Here is a 14,423-nt window from a genome sequence, read left to right as displayed (position 1 = left end):
TAAAAATATGCAGCAATGCGTAAGGGCTTAATCATTGCTGTATTTAAAGGGATAAATAGCCTTGGACATGACGATGAGGTGTGAGGAGAAAAACGCCTACAGAAGAAAAGGGTTTGGAACATATGATAACTTATTGTAGTCAGCTATGTGTGAATCCTATAAATTGAGACTTGAAATAATAAATATGAGAAGGCCGGCCGCTTCATGTGGAAATTACTGTTTGAAGGCAAAGGTTCAAGTTCAAGTGTTACATAGACAAGGGTGATAAGACAGCCAGATCTGTAACAAACTGTAAATGACAGCATGTAGAAGACTAACAACCATGACTGAGCAATAATGCAGCATGGGAATAAGATAAAAGTACACATGACACATGAGCATAAAACTTGAGATCGAGACAGTGAGTGTTAACTATAATTACATAGTTACAAGCAACGTTGACAGGAGCAATGCATTTTAGGGTAACTATTCATTTAGTACCACTACATTTTGGCTTTCAGTATTACAAAATGCTGAATTATTAAACATAAGTTATGCATTCGGCTCCTACATACAAGATTGACAAAGGTAACCAGCAATGAGCAAAGGATTTTGGAACTTACATTGATTTAGGATTTTTACTATTCACGCAATGTGCTGAGGCAATTAGAAAAGGATAAGCAAATGTTATTTAATACAGTAAAATGGCCAAATACTAACAAAATGGACTGTCTGCCCAAATTTAACAATGTACTAACAGAACTGCCTTTGACATGCTGTATTCAGTGTGGTCATCAAAATGTTTAAAGACATGGCAACAAATTAGACCGCATAGAGAAAACCAACAAAATGCACTTTTGGAGCCCAGAGCGTTTGCTACAGTGGCAGGCTGAGGGATTGTCATCATTTGGAAGAGAAGGCTGAGCATTGACCTCATTGCACAGTGATCTAGATGACTACTTTTGGTTAAATACTCGAGAATATTAATAAAAATTATGAAAATGTGCTTTCACGATGAGATTAATATTAAGCAAAATAAGCTCGTGCTTAGGGCATCGAGGGAAAGGGGTCACCACAGACATGTCCCATTGCCAAATCTACGATGGACCGACCATATGGTGCAACTGACCAGGTTTCCACAAAAAGGGTGTCAAAAATAAATATTTTTTGTTGATTTGATGTCTCAAACCATTGCTTTGTGTTCTTTTTTAAAAAAGTTTACTGTAGTTTTTGGAAACATATTCAGCCCTGGGAGAAAAGAAAAAAAAATTAGCCTAAAAAGAGTTAAATAAAAAAAAATGACATATACAGTATTTACAGTAATAAAATAGTAATCATTGAGGTTAATGATATACAGTATATTCAACTTGGGACTGAAACAAAATTAGAATCTGGTAACTGGCACATGGTCCACTGAGGCTCATGTGATCGTTCTTGTCTTGGTCCTGTAGGCATGCGGGTCATATATATCAGGGTACCAAAATCTTTTAAGCGCTTAGGGCCACAAAAGGTCTTAATCTGGCCCAGGATGCTTTTGAGGTAGCAACTAAGAAGAATTTTTCCAGTGGGAGGTGTGGTCTGGGAGCATGCACTGATTCAGCGCATTGCTGCACCCACCACATGTCAAACCACCTAAAGGTCCCTCTTTAGGACCTGAGTGCAGCCGTGACACCTCAGCACCACACAAGTTCATATAGAAAGAAACAGTGCGAGTTTTTTTGCAGTGGCTGGAGTGCCAATCCTGCCACCAACTCCCACGTTTTCCCTGCAGGTTGGAGAACCTGCTTGAAGGGCTGGGTGCCCAAAAAGGGTTTATTAAATCTTGAATAAATCAATTAATTAATGTAGAAAGCCTCGTAAGTCTGCCCTGAATGAGACCTTGGGACAAATTAGCTATTGACCAGTCATCTGAGCTTGACGGACTAATCATTGTCTTCTTAGTATGACTTTGCATAAAGGATGCTAGGTTTCTTCTGGATATTCTGGTTTCCTCATTAAGTTCACATCAGTATTGTCAGTATTATTTACAGTATAATGTAAAATATTTGCTGCTCGTTCCTCTGGTGTAGAAGCGCACAGTGACATTCGACTCCAAGGTACAGCAGCACCAGACCTGATTCCAGGGGGTCATTTAGCTGAACCCCTCTCCCATGCTGTTGAGTGTGCTGTTACTTGTTGGGTTTGTGAGACTTTATCACACCCAAAAGTACTTCAGATGGCCCCTTTACCATTTAGATCTGGAACCAGGGTTCAACAGCATGGTAAAAACATTATTACAACAAATAAATGACCATAAAAAAGAAAGAAAATTCTCAATATAAAAATTCAACATCTATAAGGCAAAACAAATAAGTATCAGGGAATACAGTTAATTCATCTCTTAATTATCAGTAAAGTCGAATAAGGAGTGTAAGTTGGATGCGTTCCACAGGGAGTCTTGGCCACAGGTCAAGCAGCTAACTGAATGGGAGTTCCCCCCTTTTCAAGATGTATCATTTTTTAGATTAATGGGCATCTCTGAATGGGTCCCGATAAGAATTAGAGTTGGTATTTTTGTGAAGAACTGTAATCCAGCTACAGTTTATTCCTGCCTTGTGCTCTGGGTTTCTGGATTGGGCTGTAGCTCTCTAATAACCTGCAATGGATTCAGGGGGTTAAAAATGGATGGTGTGCTTGTTGGAAGAATTGCAGGGTCACACAAGGGGAAATACTGGGGTGTCAACCTGGTCTTCTCCATTTAATAAACATGAGTCCAATAAAACCCACGCTCTCAATGACGCTAAATAAACAAATTAAATTAGCATCCTACCGAGTGTCGTTTCTCTCGGGTCTATTGCTCTATCATGCGGTAATCTTCTTCCGGGAATCATGGGATATTTAGCAGGGAAACCAGAAGGGGCGGAATCAGTTGCTCTTACTGGGCATCTTCTCCAAACTGTGGAGGGAGAAACAGAGGATAAGGTTAGTGCTAGCGCCCCCTCTAGACGTGGGGTGGAAGTTCTTACCTCAGAAGAGCCTGGAGGATGTTCCATAGACGGACAGGTGTAATAATGGATAGGTGGACTTTTTAAATAAACTGAAATTTAAATTAATGGTAATGACTGCTGATTGCATTGCATCATTATTCTGCTTTAATTATTTTTCTTGTTTGCATCATTTAAAACTTCTAGTTGAGCTAGTTGATATATTGTATTAGTGTAAAGGGAATGCACCTTTAATAATCTGGTACAGTAAGCAGAATTTCAAAGGGGATCCCTCTTGGTGTATATATGTACTATGTGTATTTGTTTTATATGTTTATTTTTAGAATAAAGAGCTACAAGACAAGCTAAACTACTTACTGTCCAGAAACAATGTACCAAGAAGTCCTGCTGAAACCAGAGAGATTGGAGCTGGCTGCGACCTGACAGACAGGTAAAAATTGCTCAGTTTGTACAGCACCATTATTATCAAATTCTGATTCATCAAAGCCCTTTTTGGAATAACTATCAATCCTCAATTCGTACTACACCTTTTAGAGCAAATACTATCCTCAAACATTTTTATATGGCCTCTTTCTAGTCGATATGGCACCAAATCTTTTTACAAATCAAAACTCTCAATCATTATTGTATATGGTATCTTTCGCGGTGAGCACTCATAAAGTAATATAACACAACATGACTTGACATTTTCAAACTCACCTAGGGTTGTGAGGGGTAGACCCTCCAGCAGCAATGGGCATAGTCAAACACAGGGCCCACTCATTCAAACACCTGCCCTCACACTTTACCAGTTTAGAATGGCCGTTGATCCAAACACACATATCTTTGGATGTGGCAGGAAAACCACAGACTAGGCATGGGATATGAACCCAGGGTGCTGGATCTTTAAGGCTATAGTGGCTAACACTGCACCACCATGTCACCCAGACTGCTTTAAAAAATAAAAAAAGGAGAAAAAAGTAAAGGCATGTCTCATGACAAGTATTCTCTGGATTCAGATACAATACAACTGAGGTTATGAGGCAGGCAGAGAGAGAACAGGACTGCACTTGAAGTCAAAAGAGAAATGAATATAAAATTACAATGATATTTTAACATTTTAACTGTGTAAATATCTTTCACATTATTTCTTTTTCCTATAGCATGCCATCTCTCTACAAACTAAACCAGAGTAAAGGTGAATATACAGCTATCAATAGTACAGCATAAGTTAATGAAAGCTTTTTGCACAAAGCAAACTTAACCATTTCTTGAAAGTACAAAGGTTATCAGCTTGTTTGCTGTTGGTTTTCTACTTCCGCTTGAGCAAGTCAGCAAACTATTTTCCATTTGATTAAAGAAAAATGTACTTTTATTTCTTTAAACTAATGTGCAGTTTAGAAAACAGTGTCACAAAATATTTGCTGATTCCCTGCATTATTCACATCTTGCATACTGAAAGCTGTCAGATGATTATTCAAGACCTAATACTCGATAAAATGTATTCTCAAATTAACAAATAATACACAAAAAGCATATCATTTTGATTATCAATTAATTTATTAAAAAACGTTTTGCAATATGGAGATGTGAGAACATATACTGTATGCCACTTTGGACTCAATATCAGGTGTGACCACAAGGGGGCGCAACTGAGTCCCAAACCCAAGACACAATAATACCAAACACGTTGCTATTTATTTAAACAAAGCACTTCTCCGCAATCACCTTTTTAGAAATCAGCCACAGTTACACAAAGAATATGCAATTCTTCCTCCTTCCGTCCTCTGCTGGCTCCTTTTAAGCCACCCTGGGAATGCTTCTGATGCCACTCCATGTCCTCCAGGAAGCACTTCCAGGCCATAAAGAGAGTATGGAGGTCCTCTCCCGATTGCGCCATCTGTCGGTATGTAGGTATCCGGATAGGGCTGCACTTCTGGATTCTCATCTCCCAAGCACCCCTGTGGGTGTCCTGACTGGGTTGCTATACAAGGACCACTGCCACCTGGTGTATGGTCAATCTGTTATATCATACAGGCCTGGTACAAAGTTATCTCTCCGTCCTGGCTGCCAGTTCGCTTGTTGTTCCGCACTGGCTTCCTGTCTGGGTAATAATAAATCATCCTTCTTCCAGGCTGGGATACACAGGTTATGACATTTTTAGCAGCAAGAACTGCAACTAAACATTTTCTGTAGTTAGTGATCACTGGAGGATTTCTACCCACTGCTTTAGCTCAGTTACGTTTGTTGGTTTTTAAGTATAAACATCCTTTTTCACAGCCTTCCATAATATCTTAATGTAGTTTATGTCTGGACCTTCTAAAAGATTCTTAACTCTTCACTTGTCTTTTGTACAGATGCACACCGGACATCTTATTTGATCTGTCCAGTCAGGTACCTGAAACATAGTACAGGTCACCCATATACAATACACGACAAGACCAAGGAGAAGACACTACAAATACAGTACAGAACACTTACATGACTAGGCAGCATGTTGATGGATGTGTAATGTACAGTTGACTTATCTAACTGTGGTGCACATTATTTAGAAGAAGGACTGCAGAGGGGTCAAAACTGTTCTTGAACTTGGGGGGTACTAGCTTCGATACTAGTATACCTATGGTCTGACCTCAGTTTGGTAAACAGCCTGTGCCCAGGGTGAGCAGGGTCACACACAATTGCATCAGCCCTGTTTCTGCAGTTTTTGGTATTTATGGACTCTACTGTGGGAAGAACAGAGCCAGTGATCTGCTGTGCCTGCTTCACCTCCCTGTCTTTTTGTGGGCTGTGGTGTTCTTATAGCAGGCTGTGATCTTTCCTGTCAGTATATTTTCAGTAATCCTGGGGTAGAAGCTAAGTACATCTCTTGCTCTTTATTCATTCTAATGTGGCCAAGCTTCTGTATTCTGCATCTTTATCTTGCTGTGTAATCTAAGATTCTGGTAAAGAATCATTTGACGCAGAGCAGAATTTATGATTCCTTCAATTGTCCAGATCTTCAATGCATAAAAGCGTCCTCACACCATAACAATGACACAACTATGTTCGCCTGTTGGGATGAAAATTGTTCCAAACCTTTCTAGGATCACTTGGGCATAAACTCTCATGTTCTTTGGTGAGAAGTCATTTCTACTTTGCTGTGCTGGTATTATATGGTGGAGTCATCAACACTGCAAAGACAGGAAAAGTCTGTAGACCTCCAGATGTTTTTCTAAGGATCTTTTTAACTACCTTGCACTTTGAGAAATTTTGGTAAAGTGCCCTCTCTGGGGTAGACTGACCACTGTCCCAGACATTCTGTGTTTGTAAGTATGGCTTTTACTTTAGTAGGCCTTTAGAAAGGGCTTTGTGTCCCTTTCTGGACTACTAGACACCAACATCTTTTCTTACTGACGTTTTCATTACTTTCTTTTGATCATGAGATGATGTGTCTCTTGATACCATGTGCTGACAACTTCACTTGGATAGTAAAAAAATCAGTCAGCATTTTATTGGGCAGAGGTAGCCTGAATTAGTTCATAAACCTTTTCAAATAGCTAAGCCTAGTTGTGCCGTTAATTTGGCTGAGCAATCAGTCATTCCTATCTGGTGATTGCAAGTTTGATTATCTTGCACACCTAACAAATACACTTTATTCTCATGTTTTTTTTTCCCACTCATATGAATTCTGTATATATAACTAGCACTGACAAATAAAAATACATTGATGCAGAAGATCAGATGAGAGACACAGGCTTTCATGGCATTGTATATATAAAGAACCTTTTAGGACATGAAAGGTACAATAAAATTTGGCTTCAGAGGTTGCAGCTACCTTTTAAGTGCCATTTTGAGACTTGACTCGATGATCTAACCATTGCTTGATCTAGAAGTCTCTTTCTCCAAGGTTACATTCCATTTCGTTCATTCCTGTGAAGTAGTATTTATTTTTGTTTCTTTTCCAGCATACAAGTACAGCCACAATCCCAGACAGAGGTACCTGTTCAAAGAAAGAAGACAACCATATCTACACCCTACATGCGTCTTATGGAACTCAGTGACAGGAGAAGTAAACAAAAGTAGACAAAGCGAGTTTCAAAGCCTGGCTGCTTCCTGTGAACTCATTATGTATAATATTTTGATGTATATATATTTGTGGAATGACAGATATTTTTGTAGCTTATCACTAGAACTGCCAATATTATAGTTATTTAAATAAGCAGTTTGTTTTGTATACACTGAACATACAGATTACAAATAATGCCATTCTGTAAGTGAATTCTTTAAAACTGTTGGGCCAAGGTAATGGATATTCATGGAAATTATAATCTATATATATAATTCACTAAGGCAAAACAACTATGGAAAGCACGCCGGAAGGGGCATGGATTCACTAAGCCGCCAACAAGTAAGACACCTTTGGCGCACACAGGAAGGAGCCACGCCCACCAACTCCTGGCACCTCCGAGCCACGTTGACTGCTCATAGAGGCATGTTTCTCGCGGAGATGAATCGGCATATGCAGCGTGTAAAACGGTTTGCGAGGGGTATCCCATGGGATCCTTAAAAACAATCCTTTCCAACTGAGGTTAAAACACAATGAAGTAAGCAGTCTTTAAAAACCGAGTTTGATTACGCGCGACGGGTGCACCATAGCAAACTGTTTTACACGCTACATACAGCAATTCACATCCGCGACAAACATGCGTCTTCTTAGATGCTCCTGCAGGAACACGGAAATTCTACGTGAGTCACAGGTGCATCTGGACTGTGCAAAGACGACTCCAGTGACGAGTTGGAGGTGGGCACATGAGTGATGGCGGTCCGCCAGTTTTTAGTCACGGACGATTGTGTGTTGGTTCATTCTGTGCATTGTTACAATGTTGCTTTTCTTGCTGATTTATTACATTACTGATTTTTCAAATGTTAATTTTCTCCCTGTGCTTAAAAATCCAGCCTGATTATGCGGCGTATGGTACGCCGCAGGTTGGCTAGTGTAGTATAATTATTTTTCAGCAACTGCATAAGTATGGTCACATTCAGCTACATCTTGCAATTCTGTTACTTGCACTGTAAAGCACTTTCTAGTAGGGTACACTGTGAATGAAATTATATTGAGAGAAATGATAATTGGTCTAGAACTTCATAAAAGTATTAATATCACTTATCTGAAGAAGATATGAGAAAGATAGTCAGCCTAACATATTAACAATATGCACTATGAGCAGATTTGTTATTCATGAACTTCAGTTGGGTTTAAAGTCAACAGATGTTAACATTCTTATACTAAGAAAATGTTTTCCCACAGCTGCTGCAGTTACACCATATGGACAGCAGATGGCGCTACATGGTTAGAAAACCTGTTGTGAAACGTGTCCATACTAATTTGCATGTTGTGTCCTCAGGAGTCCAACTGTAAGGCATAAAACATATAATGAAGGCATGCTTAACAAACTTATTCTCTTAAGAATTTAAAATAATTTAAAGACATAACAGTATTTATGATTTTCCAAAGTTTAATGTGCAGCATACACTGTATACCTTAACCCAGGTGCATTGTTATTAATGTAGTAGAGTCGCTTTGTAAATGGGAGTGTTTAATATTATACGCTATACATAATATATAATTTTGACATTGCCTTCTTGGTTTATAAACAATATATTGTAAATGAAGGTATTAACAAACTTTATGAAAAGCTTCCTAAAATATTTATATTAAAATGTATTTTTTATGCTACTGCACTTTCTTTGACTTGATATTATTGTTCTTTTTGTCACTGGTCAATCAAGAATACAACTTTAAAAAAAAGCAATCGGCTTAAAAATTCTACTTCTTCATATTGTCTTTACTTAATAATATTATTACAAATCATAAAAGATCCTCCTCTCCTCACCAATATGTTTTTTAAAGTCCGTGACTTTACGCCCGTTTCCACCTTCATTCCATCCGCATCACTGGAGATTACGTCTTTATGTCTCTGAGTGTTTAGTGTTTTATGGTTAGTGGGCTGACTAAAATGTGTAACCAATAACAGACTTGTACAGGAATGGTGGAATTGTGTTCTTCATTGTTCATTCATGTTCTTTTATTTTGTCATTGCTCATAAACTGATTGTCTGATGCGCACAAAATGTAAACCTGAAAGATTACTTGGTGCAATGACTTAAAAGTGCTGCCAGAAGAGGACATCTCGTTGGAATGAATATTGAGCAAAGCAGCAGCCAGGTTTGCAATTCATGAGCTGTCATTTTGTAGTACTGCTTGATGATAAACACCACTTGTGAGTATAACACTGTTTTAGTTAAGACTTATTTATGTGCACATGGCTCTGGCAGATTAACTGACTTGCACTATTGGAGGAACAAACACTTGCCGTTTCCAGTACAGAATGTTAGCCAAAAAGTCCAAGCCAGCTAGAAAATGTCAAGCAATAAACATACGGGCTAATAAAATTGTTGATGCAATAAATTCCTTACTACGCTCTATGTATGCCTAATCAGAAAAACTGGCACAAGTCCTGCAGTGGTGGCCGTCACATTCTTGGAATGAACGTTTTTTAAACTCTCTTTTTAACTTCAACTTCACAAGTCTCTCCATGTCTTTGTAGGCCTTCTCTTAGCATTCTACTTTCCACTGGCATGCAGGTCAAGGTCATTTGTGACTCTGCATTGGCACCATACAAGTGAGAATGGGTGTGTGAATGTGTGCTTCCTGTAACAGACTGTGAGTGGCCCATCCAGGGTGGTTTCCAGCCATATTCCCACTGCTTCTGGGATAGGCAACCCTAGTTTGGAACAAGCAGATTTGAAAAAATAAATGAAAGAGTAGTAAAAGATAAAAGAAATATAAAACAGAGAGATAATAATGGTACAAAAGGATATCAGTTAAATGATATGCTTAATCCAACTCAGGATCAGGGGCTGTCAGCAGTGGGTACCACTCCATCACAGGGCCCACTCACGCAGTGTCAATTCAAAATTATTAGTCAACCTAACCTGGAAATCTTTGGGATATGGAAGGAAAACTAACACAGATACTAGGTGCATGTGCAAGTCCCACATGGAAAACGACAATGCTCTGTATTTAATGTAAGGATGCTGGATCTGTGATGCAGCTGTGCTTATCACTGTACCACCATAGAATTTAAGTGTGTCCACGGTTCGCCCCGTGATGGTACTGGCTTTCATGATTAATTTTCTCAAGCCTTGTGCTTCCTTTGAGCTCAGGATGCTTCCCTAAGAGACTGCAGCGTAGAACACCACACTGGCTACTATGGACTGGTAGAACATTTCCAACAGCTTGCTATACACATCAAAAGACCTGCATCTCCTCAATAGGTACAGTCTGCTCTGGCCCTTCTTGTCCAGCGGCACTGTGCTGTCAGACCAATCCAGTCTGTTGTTTATGTGAACCCCCAGCTGTTTGTAGCTCTTCACCACTTTCATGTCCTCCCTCTAAATGGTGACTGTTCTCAGAGGCTCCTTGGCATATTAGAAGTCCACCATCAGTTCTTTTTTCTTGTCGATGTTGAGTTGCAGGTTGTTATCCCTGCACCACAAGGCTCCTGTACAGTACTCTGACTCATCTCCATTATTAATGCAGTCTATGATGCATGAGTCTTCTGAGAATTTCTATAGATGGCAAGCAAGCACTGGTATTGTGCTGAAAGTCCGTTGTGTAGGAGGGAGTAAACAGGAAGGAAGACAGGACAGTCCCCTGAGGTGCTCCAGTGTTACATACTATCATTTCTGACACACAGTTCCTCAGCCACACAAACTGCTGTCTGATCCAGGAGAATGTGGGGGCATCAAAATGCAAGGCCTTGAGCTTTTTCCCCAGTCGATAAGGAAGAATGGTGTTAAAAGCACTGGAAAAGTCAAAGAACATGATCCTGACTGACTGATAGATTAAATATAAACTCTAAAAAGAAATAGATATAAATTCAACTGTTAACACTTTATAATGTCTTACATTAATTCATTAACAAATACTGTATGTAATACTTAACAAGTTATTAATGGGATTTAAACATATACCACAATCAGCCACAGCATTAAAAACCACCAGCCTAATATTGTGTAGGCCCTCCTCATGCAACCAAAACAGCTCTGACCCACTGAGATATGGACTCCACAAGACCTCTGAGCATATCTCTAGCAGCAAGATGTTAACAGCAGATCATTTAAGTCCTGTAAGTTTCAGGATGGGGCCTCAATTGATCAGACTTATGTTTCCAGTACATCCCACAGATGCTCGATTGGACTGAGATCCGGGAAAGTCAATGCCTTGAACTCTCTCTTATGTACCTCAACCCATCATCCCTGAACAGTTTAGTTGCAAAATGGCAGGGTGCATTATCTTGCTGAAAGAGGCCACTGCCATCAGAGGAATACAATTGCATGTGGTCTGCAGTAATCTTTAAGGAGGTGGTATGTGGCAAAGTAACATCCACATTAATGGCAGGAGCAAAGGTTTCTCAGCAGAACACTACCCAAAGCATAATATACTACTCCCTCTGTCAACTTGCCTTCTTCCCATAGTACATCCTGCTGTCATCTCTTCAACATTTAAATGACACACACACACATGAGATCATCAGTGGTATTCACTTCAGTTAGTGCTTTTAACCCGATAGATAGATAGATAGATAGATAGATAGATAGATAGATAGATAGATAGATAGATAGAGTGCATCTGGAAAGTATTCACAGCGCATCACTTTCTCCACATTTTGTTATGTTACAGCCTTATTCCAAAATGGATTAAATTCATTTTTTTCCTCAGAATTCTACACACAACACCCCATTATGACAACGTGGAAAAAGTTTACTTGAGGTTTTTGCAAATTTATAAAAAAATAAAAAAACTGAGAAATCACATGTACATAAGTATTCACAGCCTTTGCTCAATACTTTGTTGATGCACCTTTGGCAGCAATTACAGCCTCAAGTCTTTTTGAATATGATGCCACAAGCTTGGCACACCTATCCTTGGCCAGTTTCGCCCATTCCTCTTTGCAGCACCTCTCAAGCTCCATCAGGTTGGATGGGAAGCGTCGGTGCACAGCCATTTTAAGATCTCTCCACAGAGATGTTCAATCGGATTCAAGTCTGGGCTCTGGCTGGGCCATTCAAGGACATTCACAGAGTTGTCCTGAAGCCACTCCTTTGATATCTTGGCTGTGTGCTTAGGGTCGTTGTCCTGCTGAAAGATGAACCGTCGCCCCAGTCTGAGGTCAAGAGCGCTCTGGAGCAGGTTTTCTTCCAGGATGTCTCTGTACATTGCTGCAGTCATCTTTCCTTTTATGCTGACTAGTCTCCCAGTTCCTGCCGCTGAAAAACATCCCCACAGCATGATTCTGCCACCACCATGCTTCACTGTAGGGATGGTAGTTGCCTGGTGATGAGCGGTGCCTGGTTTCCTCCAAACGTGACGCCTGGCTTTCACACCAAAGAGTTCAATCTTTGTCTTATTAGACCAGAGAATTTTGTTTCTCATGGTCTGAGAGTCCTTCAGGTGCCCTTTGGCAAACTCCAGGCAGGCTGCCATGTGCCTTTTACTAAGGAGTGGCTTCCGTTTGGCCACTCTACCATACAGGCCTGATTGGTGGATTGCTGCAGAGATGGTTGTCTTTCTGGAAGGTTCTCCTCTCTCCACAGAGAACCTCTGGAGCTCTGACAGAGTGACCATCAGGTTCTTGGTCACCTCCTTGACTAAGGCCCTTCTCCCTGATCGCTCAGTTTAGATGGCCGGCCAACTCTAGGAAGAGTCCTGGTGGTTTTGAACTTCTTCCACTTACGGATGATGGAGCCCACTGTGCTCATTGTGACCTTCAAAGCAGCAGAAATTTTTCTGTAACCTTCCCCAGATTTGGGCCTTGAGACAATCCTGTCTCGGAGGTCTACAGACAATTCCTTTGACTTCATGCTTGGTTTGTGCTCTGACATGAACTGTCAACTGTGGGACCTTCTATAGACAGGTGTGTGCCTTTCCAAATCATGTCCAATCAACTGAATTGACCACAGGTGGACTCAAATTAAACATCTCAAGGATGATCAGGGGAAACAGGATGCACCTGAGCTCAATTTGGAGCTTCATGGCAAAGACTGTGAATACTTATGTACATGTGCTTTCTCATTTTTTTTATTTTTTAATAAATTTGCAAAAATCTCAACTAAACTTTTTTCATGTTGTCATTATGGGGTGTTGTGTGTAGAATTCTGAGGAAAAAAATGAATTTAATCCATTTTGGAATAAGGCTGTAACATAACTGTGGAAAAAGTGATGCGCTGTGAATACTTTCCGGATGCACTGTAGATAGATAGATAGATAGATAGATAGATAGATAGATAGATAGATAGATAGATAGATAGATAGATAGTCTGTCGCTGAAGCTGCTCCTCTGCCTGGAGATGACACTGTTTAATGGAGGCAGTGGATTCTGCATGATTGACAGGAGTTTGCTTAGCGCCCGTATGTTATCATCCAGTTGACACTCAGAACGACCACCAGAGGGCGAACTGGAGGTGACTGCCAGCATTCTTTATATTTGAGCGCCACTGCGTCCCTGTGCCCCTGTTGCTTTTGAAATTAAATAGAGTGCAAGTGTGTGTGTCTGTCCGGCCCGAAAGTGAAATTTAGAGTCGGGGTGAGACCTCCAGCTCCGAGGATACGCAAGCAAGGCCAGCACACCTGCAAAAGGAAATGTCCTAAGAAAGACAGTCGCTTAGCTGCTAATGCACAAACGATGCAAGCACGTCGGCAGCACGAATCCTCATAGCAGTGGGATGCCCAGAGTAGTTCTGACGATTTCAGTACTTCCTAGGATCGGCTTACACAGTTAGTATTTAGCAGGCGACTGCCAGCATTCTTTATGTTTGAGTGCCACCACGCCCCTGTTGCTTTTGAAATTAAATACAGTTGGCCATTTCCGAGCGTCAACTGGATGATAACATATATACAAGACCGCAAGACAAGGACATTAGTGAGTCTTTATTGTTTGTTAATTTATTTTTATTTTTAAAGCTGTGTTTTTTCTTTACTTCTGTTTCTGTGTTATTTTCCTCCTGGGCAACGCTGGGTGTTTTAGCTAGTATATATATATATATATATATATATATATATATATATATATATATATATATATATATATATATACAGTGGTGTGAAAAACTATTTGCCCCCTTCCTGATTTCTTATTCTTTTGCATGTTTGTCACACAAAATGTTTCTGATCATCAAACACATTTAACCATTAGTCAAATATAACACAAGTAAACACAAAATGCAGTTTTTAAATGATGCTTTTTATTATTTAGGGAGAAAAAATCCAAACCTACATGGCCCTGTGTAAAAAAGTAATTGCCCCCTGAACCTAATAACTGGTTGGGCCACCCTTAGCAGCAATAACTGCAATCAAGCGTTTGCGATAACTTGCAATGAGTCTTTTACAGCGCTCTGGAGGAATTTTGGCCCACTCATCTTTGCAGAATTGTTGTAA

General features: G+C 40.0%; 1 protein-coding gene across 1 annotated transcript in view; it reads left to right on the top strand.

The window, feature by feature from the left end:
• LOC120540540 (myocardial zonula adherens protein-like) overlaps positions 1-14,423 on the top strand; it is a 129,264-nt gene that overhangs the window by 92,814 nt on the left and 22,027 nt on the right. The window contains exons 13-14 of the mRNA XM_039771377.1: positions 3,287-3,393; positions 6,890-7,003. Coding sequence (XP_039627311.1) covers positions 3,287-3,393; positions 6,890-7,003 — 221 coding nt within the window. The remainder of the gene's footprint in view (positions 1-3,286; positions 3,394-6,889; positions 7,004-14,423) is intronic.

This window comes from Polypterus senegalus, chromosome 12 (assembly GCF_016835505.1).
Source record: "Polypterus senegalus isolate Bchr_013 chromosome 12, ASM1683550v1, whole genome shotgun sequence".
Lineage (NCBI taxonomy): Eukaryota > Metazoa > Chordata > Cladistia > Polypteriformes > Polypteridae > Polypterus > Polypterus senegalus.
This window is presented reverse-complemented; position numbering and strand designations above follow the sequence as displayed.